The 17615-nt window shown below is 56.0% G+C and overlaps 1 protein-coding gene across 3 annotated transcripts; it reads right to left on the bottom strand.

Annotated features, from left to right (window-relative positions):
- Positions 1–7673: 7673 nt before the first annotated feature.
- On the bottom strand, positions 7674–11721 carry LOC128782925 (serine/threonine-protein kinase pim-1-like). Of its 3 annotated transcripts, none has more exons than XR_008428924.1 (6): positions 11140–11721; positions 10994–11044; positions 10423–10789; positions 9632–9808; positions 8139–9001; positions 7674–7855 (listed from the first exon to the last, which is right to left on the bottom strand). XR_008428924.1 is itself a non-coding variant. In XM_053933470.1 (6 exons), exons 1-5 carry the CDS (start codon positions 11704–11706, stop codon positions 9284–9286), a joined length of 1269 nt encoding a protein of 422 aa, XP_053789445.1. In that variant the 5' UTR covers positions 11707–11721; the 3' UTR covers positions 8909–9043; positions 9237–9283. The 3 variants fall into 3 exon arrangements, 2 of the variants coding, with proteins under 2 accessions (XP_053789445.1, XP_053789446.1); XM_053933470.1 differs by lacking the exon at positions 7674–7855 and adding an exon at positions 9237–9390 and having other exon boundaries at positions 8909–9043; XM_053933471.1 differs by lacking the exon at positions 7674–7855 and adding an exon at positions 9241–9390 and having other exon boundaries at positions 8920–9001.
- Between the last annotated feature and the right edge of the window lie 5894 nt (positions 11722–17615).

Here is a 17615-nt window from a genome sequence, read left to right as displayed (position 1 = left end):
CGGTGGAGACAATTTATCATCTGTAACATGAGGTCACAGAGTGGGCTGTGACATCACAGAGTGGGTTATGTGAGGTCATTGAGCAGCTACAGCACCATAGACTTTCTCTGTGACATCACAGAGCTGGCTGTGACATCTCAGATTTTGCTGTGACATAACAGGGCAGCTCTGTGACATCGCAGAATGGATTGTGGCGTCAGAGACCAGCTGTGTGAGACTAAAAATTGGGCTGTGACATCTCAGAGCAGTCTGTGACATCACAGAGGGACTGTGTGACATCCCAGGAGGGCTCTGTGAGGTCACTGGGTTGGTCACTCCGCCCCAGCTCCCCCTCACAGTTTCTCCCAACAACTCCAATGCTGTTCATGCCCAGCGGGGTCCCTGTCCCCCGCTGACCCCCCAGTCCACCTGGAGCCACAGCCTCCACCAAAGGATGTTCCACAGGATCCACCCCAGAGCCTGACTCGGGGAAAAGGGGCCAGGGCTGTGTGACCAGGACATCAAGGACGTGGATTATCCAGGTCCCTGTGGCCTGGGTTGGGTTCCCCAGGGCAGGAAAGATGTCTGGCAGCTGGAGCAGGCTTGGGAAGGGCCTCCAAGGTGGGGCTGGAGCCCTTGGGCTGTGAGCAGAGGCTGAGGGAGCTGGGCTTGTCCAGCCCGGAGCAGGGAAGGCTGAGGGGCTCCTCATCCCAGCCTGGCAGTGCCAGCGAGGAGGGGATGGAGAACACAGAGCCAGGCTTTTCACCGGGGGCCTGGTGGGAGACAAAAGCCAATGAGTGGAAGGGGAAAGAGGGGAGATCAGCCAACCAGGAGGAGATGAAGTGAGTCAGGCTGGTTTCAGCATTTCCTCAAACACCTGCCTGACCTCCCTTCTCCATCCACCACTGACAGCTTTGCAAATCAGGAATTGTTTGAGCTGTTTTTCCCCCACTCCAGGACGAGCATCCTGATACAAGAACTTAATTGTATTTATATCTATCACAGAACCACATTTCCATACTAAATTCCATTTTAGTATGGAAATCCATGTGGTTTCATAATAAAATCCATTCTAGTATGGAAATCACTTGTGGATGCTGGAGTCATCAGACGCTGCTGGGACGTTGCACATAGCTCAGGGAAGAGTGTGATTGTTATTAAATTGTGTCCTGTTCAACTGTGGTCTGCTGGTCATGAAGAGAAACTTTCTGTGCCTCTGAGTCTCACCAGTTCCTGACCCCCAAAGGACACAAACCTGATGAGTTGTGGTTCCCACTCCTGTAGTGGCACTTGGAGCTCCCTCCATCCCCAGAGCAGAGCTGCCTTGTCCCAGAAAATCCCTGGCAATGCAGGGATGAAGGAAACAGGACAGGCTGTGGGGATCAGGGGCAGGGCACGGCCAGGGATTTGGGGTGGTTGTGAGCCCAGGGCAGGACCCAGCCCTTGGCCTTGGTGAACCTCATCCAATTGTCCTGGGCCCATGGCTCCAGCCTGTCCAGATCCCTCTGTGAGTTTGTGGGCCCCAGGTCGGGCAACTCCCTGAGGGCTTCCCTGACAGGGCGAAACCCTCTTTGAAGCAGTTCTTTGTTAGGAAAAGCAGACACACAGGATTTTTTCATTCTTCAGGTTCTTGTTTTATTCTTATCAAAACTTCAGCACACTGTCTGCACTCAGACCTTACATGTGTGAAAACAGCACAGAACTGCTAACAAACTCGTGCCACAAGGTCTTTTTAGCTCTAATCTAAAACTAAACTACCCAATTAAGAAATGACACCTAGATTATTTCCCTTTCTAACTCAATAACTGGCCCGTAAAGTCTGCAATGCAAATTTTTCCGCCCAATTACAAGATACCACCGAAACCCTAGAAGAAGAAGGAAGAAGAAAGAACAAAGTACTTTGAGACAACAGCCTGCATCCTCCATATTGCATCTATCTACAATATGCTAAAATTGCTAAAATCTAAATTTCTCACCCATGTGACATACTAAACTACTCTCTACAATCTCTACAATCTATTTCACACTTTTGTGGACGCTGGTTTACTTTGAGGCTTAGGAGGCCTTCTCCATGAATGAAGGTCAAAGTCAGTGTTTTCCTGGGAGTCAGAGCACCCCAGGGCAGACAGGGGGATTTCCCCCTTGCCATGGGTTTCCAGATCCCCCTGCAGAGCTTCCTGCCCTCCAGCACAGCCACACTCCCACCCAGCCTGGGCTCGCCTGGAAATGACTGAGGGTGCCCTCAATGGCTTCGTCCAGATCAGCAATAAAGAGATTTCACTGACCTGGCCCCAATCCTGAGCCCTGGGGACAGCCCTGGATGTGACTCCATTCCTCAGCTGCTCTGAGTGCCAGGGGCATGGATGAGGGAAATGGTGGGGAGGAGGAAGGGAGAGAGTCTGATTGATTGTTAGCCATGAAGGGTCTTGATTTTCATCTCTATTCGGACCGCATTAGAAGATGCTGGGGGTCAATATCAATTGGACATTGCTGATATCAATCTATAAACAGGAAAAGAAAACAGGAAAAGAACACAGGACAAAACAGCTATCCCTACATAGTCTTCAATATAGTCTATTCACTTTGAATACACTTCTGAAATCTGTCTAATTAACCACAGAAGAATTGAAAACTTCAGTTATTCCCAGAGGCTATTCTTGATTGGGCGATTAGAACAACTGTTTGTGAGATTTTTTAACACAGAATTCCTGAACTGAAGAGCTCAAGAAAGAAGAGGCCTCTGGAGTAGGAAAATTCATCAGCAACCTCCAAGGGGCTGAGGATACATCCCCATCAGAGCAGCAATGAGCAGAAATGGGCAGAGCTTTGTGGCTGCCCCAGCTCTGGGATGGGCCCTGGGCCTGGAGCAGGAGCAGCTCTGGAGGGCCCCAAGGCCGGGGCTCTTGTGCTGGCCTGGGCAGATGGGATGGCAGCAGGGGCTGCAGAGCTCTTAGCACCTGAGCCAGAGGGGAGCAGGGCAGCCAGGGAGCCTCCTTGTGCCTTGGGCAAGCCCCTTCCCCCACGGCTGGGGCTGAGTCCTGGCTGAGCTGCAGCTGCTGCTGTGCCCTTGGCAGGGGCTGAGGCCGTGGGGCCAGTGGCCAGAGCAGCCTGGCCTGAGCAGAGCTGTGGGGCCAGAGCCGGCTGGGCTGTGCTGGGGAGAGGCCCTTGGTGCTGCACAGAGCTCAGGGCAGCTGGCAGAGCTTGCAGGGAGCTGGGCTGGGCTCTGAGAGCCTGGCCCAGAAACCATCAGTGTCCATCTCAGCCTGGCTGAGCGTGCAGGGGCAGGACTCAGCCCAGGCCTTGTGGGGCAGGGCCAGCGCCTGTGCAAGGCATTGAAAACAGGCAAGTGGCCGAGAGAGGAGGCTGCTCTGTGCCCTTGGGGGCATGGACACAGCAGGGAGGGGGCCCAGGACATTTGTCAGCGCCAGCCTCTGTCCCCAGCCCTTGGCAGCCCTGGCTGCTGAGCCCAGCTTTGGCCTGGGCTGAGTTTGGCTGTGGCCCAGCTCCATCCTCCTGCGGGGCTCAGGGCCTGTTCCCGGCCATGGCCAGCCCTGGCCGGCCTCTCTGCTGGCCCAGAGGCCGGCAGAGCCCGGGGCAGGGCTGTCTGTGCAGCCCCACAGGTGCCACGGGCTGGGCAGGAGCTGGCAGAGGCTGCCCAGCAGGGAGGCCATGGGGCACAGAGCCCCAAGGCTGCTGTGGGCACCACGGCACAGGGGCCGTTCCCAGCCGCAATGCTCCTGTCCTGGGCTGGGCCTGCACAGGGGCTGTGGCACCATGGCTGGGCCAGCACAGGGCCACCAAGGGGCCACGCAGCCGCTGCCGGGGCTGGCAGCAAGGCCGGGCACAGACAAGGAATTGCAGAGCGTGGCCTGCACAGGCAAGGGCTGACTGTGCCAAAGGCAGAGCTCAGCTGCCCTTGGGGGCTGCAGGAACACTCAGGAGCCCAAAGAGCCTCCATGGCTGTGCTGGAGACCAAGGCTGGAGCAGGGAAATGCAGGGCTGCTGCGCCATGGGGAGGGCATGGAATTCCAGCACACACCTCATCTCTCTGATGATCCCGGCACCGTGCTGGACCCTGTTTCAGCCTGGAGCAGAGCAGATGTTGATGGCACAGGAGCCCTGCGGGGCTGGCAGGGACCTGCAGCTTGCAAGGTGCTCTGCTCTCCCTCAGCTCCTCTCTGAGAGATCCAATCCCAGCTGGGCACCTCAGGGCACAAGTGGCACTGCCTTTTCATGGGCACACAGCTGATGTCTGCCTGGAAAGGGGCACAGGTTTTAATACCTCTTATTTTATTAATATTGTACACATTTTTATGATCTGGGTCACTTGAGTACTTTTAAGAAATGGCAAAGTTTTCCCTCTAGGGACAGGAATTTCCTGGAAATGTACTGATGGCAGGAGAAGAAAGACTGATCTTCCCATCTACTTGTGTCATTAGTATCATGTTTATTATTTCCTCTCCCTCTTCTTTCAGGTGTTTTCAGCTCTCCTTTTTAAATGGCCATGTCTAAGTTCATCTCTTCATTTAGAGCAGCCGGATCTGTGTCCGTCCCGTTGCACCTAGACTTCCTCCTCCAGATGCTTTCTGGTCATTCAAGTGTCTCTCAACTGACTGGTTTCATGCTTTGAGCTGCAGGGAGTTGCCCAAACTTTCCGAAGTTAAAATCAATATCACAGTAGTCAGCAGCTTACCTATATTTATATCTATCTGTTCCTGTACAGAAATCACTTGAGGATTGTCATGGTTGGACACTGGCGCAATGCCAGCGTCTCCATGAAAATGCACCTTCCCTAAATAAATGCTGTGAGATGCTACCAGGAACAGAGCAGAGCAGGCCCAAGCTTAATAGCAAAGGAAAAAAAACTTTATTAAACTACTACTAATACAGAAAACACATAAACTAAATCCAGGATGAAGACCTTTTAGAGCACCCCTCCTCCTCCCAATTCCAAAGACACCCAGCCATGAAACATCACCCAGGATTCCTGATCAAATTACCACCCTTCTGGTAATCCATACTCAAACTATCAAGGGAGAGAGAAGTCTCTCTTGCACCACAGGCCCCCCAGGAAACACAGCTGCCACCCTGTGTTTCCCTGTCACACATGGCCACCGCCCGGAAGAAAAAATCTGCCAGTGTGACACTTTCCATTCCATGTCACAGTGCTCTCACCACCGTGCATGGACAGACTGCTCATAGGGCTCCTTTAAGGATGCTTTGCCACGGACCCAAAGATATAACAGTTCAGTTTCTCATCCTGGGACTACAGTCCCCCCCATTTTCCCCTGGGGCTGAGGGGTCCAAAAACAGGACTCATCTTCTTCCCGAAGACAGAGGGTATCACCATTCCCTCTTCAACTTTCTTCGTTTCTCGCCATTCTTGTGCTGTTCGAAGCTGAAACAGGTCTCCCTGGGTCACCACTGCATCCCCCTAAAATGCAGTCTCTATTGCAGGAGATTTTGATTCAGTCCATGGCTAACAAGAAAAGTCCAGCTAAAAGCTACTTCATCATCTCCTCCCACCTAAATATTTCTTCTTCTAACATCTCAGGTCCCTGACTGTCTCTCTTCCACTACAAATGAAGGAGGAGTAATATTTTACAAAGCCCTCATTTCCTGGAAAGGGTTAAACGTTCAGACTCCCTGGACGGCTGATATCTCGGTCCGGCGTTCCACCTCCCACGCTGGGCATTCCCCCCCCTTCTCCTTCTCCTCTGCCGGCAAATTTCCAGGTGCCGCCAGGCTCTCTGTCTCTTTCCCTCTTGGGGGGGGGGGCAAAGGCATCTCCGCTTCTCTCCACCCTTCCGTCCGCAGGAGCTGGCTGGGTTCCAGACCCTCAGCCCCTCGGCCTACCTGGACAAGGCCGCGTGGCTTCCCCTCCCCCACCCAGCCTAAGGCTGGGCAGGGGAGAGTCTGCACTCTCTGACGACTGGAACCAAAAGAGACAGTTCCCCTGGGAGTTCTTGCTTTTAACCCCCTGTGTTCTCAGAGGCGTGTCCATACTTTCAGTGGTCACTCCAGGTGCCAATATCCAAACCTGACCACTGATTGGTTTGACCCAACTTCCTGGAAAAAATTCACTTCCATGTCAAACCACGACAGGGATGGGGGACATGTCAGATGCTGCTGGGACATCACAGAGAGCTGAAGGAAGAGCTGTGATGGTTATTAAACTGTTCAAATGTTCAACTTGTGTTTGTTGGCAAGAAACCTTTCTGTGCCTCTGAATGTCACCAGTCCCTGAGCCCAAAGGACACAAACCTGATGAGTTGTGGTTCCCACTGCAGGGGCACTTGGACCTTGGCTCTGCACAGGAGAGCTCTTCATCCACTTTCCCTCTTTTCCTTCTTCTAGGCATGGAGGGAGCTCCTGACTTCAGCCTGTGACTGGTGTGTGCAAAGAGCAAATCTGGGCAGAATCGGGGCAGGAAGGGTTTGGGGGCATCTTGGGATCTGTGCTGGGCACAGAAGGTGTTTTCCATTGCTCTGAGACTGTCTGCTGTGCAAAGTGGATTTAATAGCCAGCAGAGGAATGACTTTTGCATTGGATGGAGCTGTGCCTTCCCTTGGCTTTGGTGGCTGACAAGAAATGAACATCCCTCTGTGTCTTGGGCAGCTCCTTCTCCAGGGAAAGCAGGTGGGAGTTGGAGCCAAGGAGCTGAAAGCTGCAGGTGCAGCCTGGGCTGGAGGGAGCTCAGATTTGCACAAGGCTGCTCTGAGTGCCAGGGCTTGGATGGGGGAAATGGTGGGGTGGGGGTAGGGACAGGGTCTGATTGATTGTCAGCCATGAAGGTTCTTGATTTTCACATCTATTCCAACTGCATGAGGAGGTTCTTGGATTTAGTGTCAATTGGAGGTTGCACATATCAATGTATAAACAGGAAAAAAACAACCTATACAGGACCTGAAAAAACATTTTCTCCCTTTCTTTTTCAAATTTAATACATTCACTTTGAATACATTTCTGAAATCTCTCTTACTGACCACAAACGATTTGAAAACATAAATCAGATTATTCCCAGAGGATTGGCTTGTTAAGGTGTTCTGAATATTAATGAGCCCTGGGGCACTGAATTGCTGAACTGAAGAGCTGAAGGCTGAAAAAGCCTCTGGAGCAGTAAAATTCAGCAGCAGCCTCCAAGGTGCTGAGGATGTCAGCAGCCCCCACTGAGGCCATCCCTGCCCAGAGACCGTGGGGGAATGGGCAGACAAGGAGAGCGTCCCTGGGGCTGGGGCAGCAGAACTCAGAGGCACCAGTGCATGGGCTGTGAAGAGTGGGGAGGCTCAAGGGGATTCACAGATCTCATCCTGCTGTAAGGACGAGGAAAAGGGAGTGGGAGCTCAGCAGCGAGGAGAACTGAGGGCTGGAGAGCATCTCTGAAGGACACGAAAATCCAACCAGACCTCTGAGACATGGCTGCTCCTCAGCCAGTGACAGGATGAGTCCCTAAGCCTGGGGCTCAGCATTCCTCGTGGTGAGGGGCACCAAGGAAGGCAGCAGTGTGATGGAGACTGCCATGGGCTGGGAACTCACTGGGGGAAAAGAGGGAGCAGTTGGGAAGTAAAAGGCAGGTGGGGGAGAGAACTGTTCAGAGAAGGGCTGAGCTACAGCTTGAGCAAGCTGAAAAATGTCATTTGGGGTCCTCCCAGATTGATTTCATTCCAGAAGCTATTGAACAAGTTTATTTTTTGGGTGGTGTCATGTTTTTCCTGGGAGTTGTACACTCTGCAAACTTGAGCTGTGTTGCTGAAATGCTCAAGCAAGGCAGTGCTGCAGGTCACACCATTTCTTCTTTGGCTGATTCTGGCCCGGTGCTGAGCTCCAGCAGAGCCCTGGCAGAGCCCAGAGCAGCCTCAGCACCCGCAGAGCCCGGCTGCAAGGAGAGAAAGCAGAAAGCGCCCGTCAGCTGAAGGCTCCTGTCCCCTTGTCCCAGCCGCCCGCGGTGCCCAGGCCATGCTGGCCGTGCCCAGAGCGGTGCCCAGAGCTGCCCATCACTGCTGCCTTTGGCAGCAGAGCAGGAGGGCAGGACATGTGCCCAGCCTGCAGCCGGCCACGGCACATCCAGCCCTCAGCAGCTGCCCGGAGCAGGATGCTCCTGTGCTCGCTGCCATCTCCCCAAAGCTCTGATCCCACCATGCCAAGCAGACGGGACCCACCTGACGCCATCCACCGCTGGAAGAAAAGCTGCTCCCAAACGATGTCCTCAGCCTTCTCCAAGGGCACGGCCCATCCACGCCGCAGCTGCTCCCAGGCACTTCCCCATCCAGACTGGACCCTACCTGGAACGCTTCCTATAGAAAAACACACAACAAATGATTGAAAATAGATTACAGACAAAAAGGGAAACAAGAAAAAAGGTCAAAAATCTTATCTCTGTCAGGGCCTTGAGGAAGGCCCAACCCCTGCATGCCAGGGAAAACCCACCCGCAGGACAGGGAAGCCCAGGCTTTCTCCCTTCCCCCTGCACTGCCCCCCAAAATAAGAGTGATCCCAAAGCAAACAGGGGCAGTGGAGCAGCCCAAACCCTTCCTTGCCTGCAAAGCAAAGCAGCCCCTGCACAGGTTCTGGAGTCCCACCTCTGCTCCCACCATGGGGGTTGGTTTGTGTCGGGCTGGCTGCCCCAGCCCCAGCCCCAGCCCGGGGCATGGTGGGTGCTGGGGGCTGTTGGCAGGGCCAGGAGCCCACTCCCATTTCGTACCCACCCCAGCCCATGCCCCCAGCCCTGCCAAAAGCAGCCTGGCAGCCGACTGAAGGATCAGCTGCATCCGCCCCAGCAAAGGGGGAACCTTTGGTTCCTGGCCAGGCTGTGCAATGCCCGAATCTGGGAGCATCCCCTGCGTGTGGACTCATCTGCAAATTCCCTGTGGAGCCTGGCTTTGGAGAAGGTGCCAGAATCCAAGTCCATCATCTTCAGCTGGTCAGGCCGAGGAAGAGATTGTCATCCTTGAGGTTGTCCTTGGTGTCTCCAGCAGCAGCAGCCCCACCTGGTGCAGCTTCTCCAGGGGCTCCTTCTCCTTCCCTGGGGCCAGACCAGGCTGTCAGGGTTCTGCCCAGGGCCCAGCTGTCAGGGAACCAGGACAAACAAAACCCGGGGGATGGTGGCCACCAGTGCTTGCCACACCAGGTGTCCAGCTCAGCTCCAGCCCAAGAGCTGCGTGTTCCCTTCTGCTGACCCCTGCTCAGAGCTACAGGCTGCACAAAACCTGTCTGGTTGGCTTTGCCACTGATTGCCAAGAGATGTGTGGAGCTGTTACCTGCCAGGCCCCTGGATCCAACTGTGCACGTGGATCTCTCCCATCCTCTAGGGCAGAGGAACACCCTGCACCCAAGGATCACAGAAAAGCTCTTCTAAGGACGGCCTGTCCAAGGGCTGCATGGACAAACACCTCTTAATGACATCCTGGCACTCTGGGGAGAGAAACCAGGAATCACCAGTCAGTTGGAGAAGTTGCCCCCCTGTACCCATGCCCAGGCCATGCTGGGTGTGCCCACAGCTGGGCCTGAATTTTCCCATGGATTCTCTGTTTGGAGGAGAGCAGGAGAGCAGGACTTGTGCCACCTCCTCAGCAGCTGCCAGAGCGGGATGCCCACGAGCTGCTGCTGTCTCCCAGCACTGGTATTGCCCCCGTGGCCAGAGATGAGGATCCACCTTGAGAGAGCCGTCGTGGGAACAAGATCCGCCCCCAGATGATCTCCTGGCCCCTCCTGAACGGGTGCTTGCCCATGACCAGGTGGCACAGCAGGAGGCCCAGGGACCAGATGGTCGCTGCCTCGCCGTGGTAGCGTCGGTGGTGGATCCACTCTGGTGGGCTGTAGGACAGGGTTCCTGTGGAACACAGACAGAGTTCAGCAGGGGGATGCTGCTGCTCCCAGAGCCTGGCCCCAGCACCCCTGGGCATGTGGGGGCTGCCCCAGTGGGACACGGGGTGACCGCTGCCCTCTCGCCAGCACCTGGGACTTGTGTACTGACTCAGGGCTGGAAAAGAAGCCACTGGTGCTGGAAGAGGGCAGCAGAAACCCTGGGAAGGCCCAACCATGACACACAAAAGAAAAACTCACCCAGTGGTGGAGAAACCCACTCGACTACCTGCCTGCACAGCCCCCCAAAAATGTGAACAAGTCAAGGCAAACAAGGGGAGCAGAGCAGTCCAAGCCCTTCCTCGCCTGCACACCAAACCGTCCAGGGCACAGGGTCAGACCCCCCTCTCTGCTACCCCCATGGGGGTTTTTGTCAGGCTGGCTGCCCCAGCTCCAGCCCCAGCCCAGGGCACAGTGGGTGCTGAAGGCTGTCAGCAGGGCTGGGAGCTGGACCCCCTCACACCCCCACCCAAATCAACCTGGCTCCAGCATTAATCCCATCCCAGCTGCAATAGGGGGAGCCCCGGTGCTGCACCTGGCTGGGCCATGAGATGCCCAGGAGCATCCCCTGGCAGGGCTCACCTGCAAACTGGGTGTAGGCTGTGTCTTGGAGGAAGGCGCCACAGCCAAAGTCGATCAGTTTCACCCGCCCGGTGGCCAGGTCGAGCAGGATGTTCTGGGGCTTGATGTCCCTGTGCAGGACCCCGCAGCTGGTGCAGTGCCGCACGGCCTCCAGCACCTGGCGGAACAGCCCCCGCGCCTCCTCCTCCGGCAGGAACCTCCGCTCCGCCAGGAAACCCGACAGGTCCTGGCACCGCTCCGGGCGCTCCAGCACCAGCAAGAAGCTGTCGGGGAGCTCGAGCCACTCCAGGAGCTGAATGACACCAGCGCAGCCAGAGGCCACCTTGGCCAGCAGCACGATCTCCAGGGGTGCGCTGGTGCCGTCGGGCTGCGGGAGGAGCGCGATGCCGTCAGTGGGGCTGAGGCCGTGCCGGGGCTGGGGAAGCCCTCAGCCAGCCCGGGATGCTCTGCATGCCCCGCTCAGCCCACGCCCGCTCTCCCTGCAGGGCTCCCGGCAGCTCCCACCCTGCCGGGCCCCGGCTCATCCCCGCCCGGCACGGCCCGGCTTCTGCCGCTGGCCCCGCTCACTCACCAGCTCGCCCCAGTGCCGGATGCGATCCCGCGGCACCCTTTTGATGGCCACCTGCGAGCAAGGGAGAGCAGCGGGTTCAGCTCACCCCCCGCCTAGCCCAACCCCATCCTCCTCCTCCTGCGCCCCCCGCCGGCCCCGCCGCTCACCGGGGTGCCGTCCGAGAGCCGCGTGGCCGCGAAGACGCTGCCGAAGCCGCCGCTGCCCAGCAGCGAACCCAGCCGGTACCGCTCCTGCAGGGCCTCCTGCGCCTTCCCTGCGGGCGGGACGCGGCTGTCAGCGCTCGGCCCGGGGCCAGGAGCGGCCCCCGAGCGCCCCCCGAGCGCCCCGGGCCGGCCATCCCCAGGCGTTCTCTCCTGGCAACGGGACAGCGGCGGCTCGGGGCCGGCGGCCGCGCTGCCGAGCGGCGGAGCTCGGGCCGGGGAAGCCGCAGCGGAGGCGGCGGCAGCGGCCGCGCCGCCTGTGTCCTCCGCGGGGCCTGGGAGGAGCCGGGGCCGGGGCCGGGACTGGAGCCCACGTCGGGGCCGGGGCCAGGCTCGGGCCAGGCGGAGCCAAAGGGCGGCGATGCCGCCCCAGCCCCAGGCACTGATGCCCGCCCAGCAGCGCCAGCGCCAGCACGGCCAGAGCCGGGCGGAGGCGAGACCGCGGCGGGACGGCCGGGGATGAAGACGGGGATGGGGCAGCCCCGGCCGGGGCCGGGGACGGGGCGGGGGCATGGCCCGGCCTGGCAGGGGAGAGAGAGACTGGGAGAGGAGGGGACAGCGGGAAAGGGAGAGCGGGAGAGGCTGCGGGACAGCAAGAGAGGGAGAGGAGGAGCAAGAGGGACTTGACAATGCCGCTTCTTTCGCTGCTTTCACTGCTGCTGCTGCTGCTGCTGCTGCTGCAACTGAAGCAACTGAAGCTCCGGGGCCGTTTGCCCCCGTGTCCGTTTGTCCGCTGCCCGCGCTCCCCGGGGCAGCCCCTGAGCCTGTCCAAACACGGGAACCTTGCCCAGTTCAGCCCAGACCCAGAGTCTGGACTCCTGCCCAGGGGCACAGGAATCCCCTCGGGCGCTGCTGTGCATTGTCCCTGCTGAGGGTCAAACACTCTCGGAGCGCATTCCCTGAATGCAGAATTTGTACCTGACCCAAGCACTGCACTTACCTCTCCAGCAGTGATTTCCAAAAAAAAAAAAACCCAGGGGAAGGCAAACAGTGTGTAGCTCATGGTATTTTACAGTGTCTTAAACTTGCCAAGTCATGAATCTTAGAAGTGAGACCCATTTGGATTAATGGGATGGAGAATAGTGCAAGATGGAAAAGAGAAACATAGAAATAATCAGAGAAAACCATCTTGGATTGTTTCTTTCCATTTTCATTTCATTTCTTAACAGCTCTTTCAGTTTTCCCAGAATCTTCTCCACAGTCCTGTTTGCTCTTTCCAAGAACCTTTCCTGGAGAACGAGGAAGCTTTGAGCAGCTCCTGTCACAAGATGTGCCACCAGCTGCAGCTCCTCTTGGCTTTCCACACCTTGCGTGCAGCTCAACTCTTGCAGCAAAGCAGGAGTAATATTTGAAATACTTGACAGCTTGTTCTTCCTTTTCCTTGTGGGCTGGGCAGTTGTGCCATTGGTGAGGTTTTCATTGTTGCTGTTCTACCCTAAGAAACCATGACGGGCTACCAGGAATTGTCAGGGAATGCAAGCTGACTGAATGCAGAGAAAGAATCTGCAGAGCCTGCAGCCAGAAATGGAGAGCTGTGTGATCATCATTGCAACATCCCCATGGACATCTTGAAAGTGATCCAGAAGATGGAAATGGAATGACAGAGGGAGTTTGTTTCTGTGTTCAGTTTAGAAGCTTCCACATCTCATGCACTGATATAAATCAAGAGCACAATCAGTTCATGGAAAGCAGCAGAACAAGCTGGACCTCTCAGGAGATGACTGAAAGAGTCTGAAAAGGAGAAATGCAGGCAATGACTTGGTGGACTTTGTCTGGAAGAAGGGTAATTTTTTCCTTATAATTTCTAATCCATCTCCTCTGCATTTGTCTTTCTGAAGAAGGCCATTTCCATCCCAGATTCCCCATGGAATGGGAAGCCTGAGCTTGTGGAAGTGCCTGAGCGATGCCCTGTTCCTCTGCAGGGACACTCAGGCTGGAGCAGGAGCCGGAGCCCTCTCTGGGGAAGCCTCCTCCGAGCTGGAATTTGTGCCGTGCTGGGAGAGGAGGAGGAGGGGGAGAACGCTGGGCGCTGTGTGGCAGGAGCAGGAGGTTTGGGCCGCAGGACATTCCGTCTGCGCCGCTGCCCCGCAATGGGCGGGAACGCTGTGGGGAAGACTGGGGGACACTGGAGCGGACTGTGGATGGCACTGGGGGGAACTGGAAGGGCCTGGGAATGAACTCAGGTGTACTGGGAGGGACTGGGCTGTACTGGGAGGGATTGGAGGGGCACTGGGGTTGTACTGGGCTGTACTGGGGATGAACTGAGCTGTGCTGGGAGGGACTGGAGGGGTTGAATGGGCTGTTCCCGCCTCTGCTGCCTCCCATTTGCCAAGGCTCCCGCCCATCACAGCCCTCAACCAATCAGCGCCAGGGATTGTGGCTTGGGGGCGGTGCCTGGAGTATGTGCTTTTCTTTTGCCTACAACTCCCGTCATGCTCTGCGTCCCCATAGAGCCCCATTGAGGCCGGGACTACAACTCCCATCATGCTCTGCGGCCCAATAGAGCCCCATTGGGGCTGGGACTACAACTCCCATCATGCTCTGCAGCCCCATAGAGCCCCATTGGGGCCGGGACTACAACTCCCATCATGCCCTGCGCCCCACAGAACCCCAGTATCCGCCCCCATCTGTCCCATAAGTGTCCCCCAGACCCTCCAGGATCCCCAAGTGCCCCTCAGCGCCCATTCGGGAACCCACAAAATTTTCCTGGCAAAGTACAAAAACCCAAGAAACTCTGGGAAAGCATTTAATACAACATCCAATCCAACGTAAAACTCTTGTCATAGCAGTAACTTCATTCACTCAGCCCATTTAGCCTGGAAAGCCTTAAACACTTCAGATGTTCAGGTACCCAAAAATGTTCCATAGAAAGAGCATTAGAAGGAGAGGAAAGAGAGAGAGAGACAGAAAGACAGAAGCTCCATAGAAAGACACACCTGTGGCTCCCAGCTCCTGGGGTTCCCGTGTGGCTGAGACACAAACCCCAGGGGAAGGCAGAGTCCATAGCAGGGGCTGACCTTGTGCTCCTTGGTTTTAAGCCCCTGGGCCTTTGTGGGCCTCCCCCCAGCTGGGAGTTCTGATTGCTCAGGCGTTCAGAGCTGGGTTAGCGCTGTCCCAGCTGTGTGACTGATTGACAGCTCAGCCCAAGGTGTCTCGGGACATCGATCTCATCCAGCCTCTGACAGCGACCACGGTGACACTGGGGAACCTCATGGAGCCATGGGTCAGTTGTGACAATGCAGGTCCAGGGACACCCTGGTGACACTGGGGAACCTCATGGAGCCATGGGTCAGTTGTGACAATGCAGGTCCAGGGACACCCTGGTGACACTGGGGAACCTCATGGAACCATGGGTCAGTGTGACAATGCAGGTCCAAGGACACCCTGGTGACACTGGGGAACCTCATGGAACCATGGGTCAGTGTGACAATGCAGGTCCAAGGACACCCTGGTGACACTGGGGAACCTCATGGAGCCATGGGTCAGTTGTGACACTCTGGGGGCCTCGTGGAACCAGAGGAGACCATTGTGAAACTCCCATGGAACCAAGGGCCCAGGGTGACACTGTGCAGCCCAGAGTGTCACGGAGGAGCCATTTCACACTGTGGGTCCCCATGGAACCAAGGGAACGTGGGACAGGCTGATGCCTGAAGTTTTATCTTTCGTATTTTCCAGATTCTGCACTGCATCAGTCTGTAACTCTGAACTTCATACAGAGTGTCAGCAAGTTCTCTTCACAGTGCAGTCAGACAAAACAATCCTTTTCCAGCCCAAGAACCAAGGACACCGCTGCAGCTTCAGCCCAAAATGTGAAAACAACAGCGAATTGAGGAGAGCAGACTGGGAGGGTGGGACTGCATAACCTGAAGGTGTAATTGGACCATTAACCCCAACATGGAAATGAGCCAAAACTTATAAAAGTGTGCAAACGTGTGACCTGTCGTCCATCCTGGGTGTACCCTCAGCCAGGCCCTTGTACTGCCCAAGGTGGATCCTTTGAAGGCCTTTTCAATAAATCCCTCCTTTATTCCTGTCACACTGTCCAGCCTCTGCTCTAGGTGGCCTCTCAAGGCATCAAGGCCTGGCTGGCTGGGCCACCTGGGGGCCACCTGACAGGTCCAGCTGACCTTGGCATGTCAAGGGCTGCTGCTTGTCAGCCCCTGGGGCACTGGGGCTCTGTGCTCTCCTTCCTGTGGAAAGAACTGTCCTTCTCCTCCAGGTGCCCATGGCCAAAATTTGGATTCCTCCTCTTATTTTGCTTCTATGCAAAGATTGTTCCCAGATGAAATCTGCCAGGACAGACAGGTCTGGCTGGCTTGGCCACGCTGGGGCTACCTCTCATCTGCCTTTGAGACACTGGGACCATGTGCTTTTCTTTCTTATGGGAAAAAAGCACCTTCTACATCCAGGCACGCATGGCCAAAGTTGGGAATCCGCCTCCAGGATTCCCTATATCCAAGGATTTCTCCCAGATGAAAGCTTCCAGGAGAGACAAGTCTGGCTGGCCTTGGTTTCCAGAGAGCTGATTCTTATCTGCCTTTGAAACACTGGGGCTTTGTGCTTTCCTTTCTGATGAAAAGAACTCTTCTTCCTTCCCAGGTGCCAATGGCCAAAACTGAGATTCCACCTCCAAAACTCTTTACATCCAAGGATTTCCCCCAGATGAAAGGTGCCAGGAAAGACAGATCTGATTATCTTGGCCTATGGTGACCACCTCTCATCTTCTTCCAAAACACCTGGGCTTCTCGCTTTTCTTTCCTGTGGGAAAAACCATCCATCTCGACCAGATGCCCATGGCCAAGGCTGGGAATGTTCCTCCAGAATTCCCTAGATCCAAGGATTTCTCAGTGACAAAAGCTGCCAGGACAAACAGCTCTGGCTGGCTTGGCCTCCCAGGAGCCACCTCTCTCCTCTTCTGCCCCTGAAACACTTGGGCTCTGTGCTTTCCTTCCTATGGAAAAGAACCACCCTTCTTACCAATGCAGAAATGGCCAAAATTGGGATTCCACCTCCAAAATTCCTTATATCCAAGGGTTGCTTTCAGACAAAAAAGTACCAGAACAGAGAGGTCTGGCTGCCCTTGGTCTCTGGTGGCCTCTTTTCATCTGGCCCTGAAACACCGGTGTTCCGTGCTTTCCTTCCTATGGAAAAGAACCATCCTTCACCTCCAGGCAACCAGGTCTGAAACTGGTATTCCACCTCTAAAATTCCCTCTATCCAAGGACAAAATCTGCCAGCACCATCTGATCTGGCTGCCCTTGGCCTCTGGTGGCTGTGGCTCATCTGCCCCTGGAACACTGGGACTGGGTTGTTCCCTTCCTGTGGAGACCACGGTGACGCTGTGAGGACCTGGTGGAACCATGGAGACCATGGTGACCCTTCAGGGCCTCGTGTCACCAAGGGGGCATTGTGACACCTCAGGGCCTCCTGGAGGCAAGGGACCATTGGGACACTCTGGGGCCCCATGGAACCGAGGGAACATGGAACAGGTCTGGCTGGCTTGGCCTCCCGGGGCCACCTGACAGGTCTGGCTGATCTTGGAATGCCAAGGGCTGCCTCTCATCAGCTCCTGCAGCACTGGGGCTCCGTGCTTTCCTTGCTATGGAAAAGAACTGTCCCTCTTTTCAGATGCCCATTGCCAAAACTGACACTCTGCCTAAAAAATTTCCTGTATGCAAGGGTATTTCTCAGAACAAAATCTGGCAGCTCTGGCTGGCCGTGGCCCCTGGTGGTCACCTCTCATCTGCCCCAGCAACATTTGGGCTCTGTTCCTTCACTCTGTTGGAAAAGAACTGGTCTTCATGTCCAGGGACCATGGCCAAAATTAGAATTTTGCTTCCCAAATTTCGTATATCCGAGGAGTGCTCCCAGACAAAAATAGCCAGGACAGACAGGTCAGGCTGGCCCTGTCCTCTGGTGATTTTCTTAGACTATGAGCTGAATGTTTTCATTTGAAAACACCTCGAAGAGCACCCTGAGATCTCCCAAGGTGGGATTTTGAGGCCTCAGGCACATGAGCACTACATATGGACAAAAGAGCTCTGTGCTCTGTGCTGTTGTGGTGGCTTTGCATCACACAAGTGATGTCCTGAGAGAAGCTGCTAGCAGTTTCCTCCGTGTCTGACAAAAAAACCAATCAGTAATTAGCTTTGAGAATTGACAATCTGTTAAAGCACTAAGGAAACTGCACATGCCCCTGTGAAGACACAAGTTAAAGATGGAGAAAGCCGGGCTGGGTCTCTTTCCCTTCTGGCCAGCAAAGAGGTGCCAAGGCCGGGCCAGCCCCCGTCTGGGCCGGGGTGGGCCGGGCGGCTCCTGCCGTGGGGCCGGGCCCCTTCCCAGGGAGCCCGCCAGGCCCCATCGGCTGCCGGGCAGGGGAGGGGAGGCCGTGGGGCCGAGGCCGGGCCGGGCCGTGGCTGCGC

Source organism: Vidua chalybeata (genome assembly GCF_026979565.1).
Source record: "Vidua chalybeata isolate OUT-0048 chromosome W unlocalized genomic scaffold, bVidCha1 merged haplotype SUPER_W_unloc_5, whole genome shotgun sequence".
NCBI classification, from domain to species: domain Eukaryota; kingdom Metazoa; phylum Chordata; class Aves; order Passeriformes; family Viduidae; genus Vidua; species Vidua chalybeata.
The sequence above is the reverse complement of the archived record's forward strand: the minus strand, read 5'-3'. Positions and strand labels throughout refer to the sequence as shown.

Coding starts and splice junctions, on each gene's coding strand:
- LOC128782925 (XM_053933470.1), bottom strand. CDS start 11,706: ATGCCCCCGCCCCGTCCCCGGCCCCGGCCGGGGCTGCCCCATCCCCGT. Junction 11,045..11,139: donor GGCTCTCGGACGGCACCCCG/GTGAGCGGCGGG, acceptor CCTTGCTCGCAG/GTGGCCATCAAAAGGGTGCC. Junction 9,391..9,631: donor CCCACGACGGCTCTCTCAAG/GTGGATCCTCAT, acceptor TTCTCTCCCCAG/AGTGCCAGGATGTCATTAAG.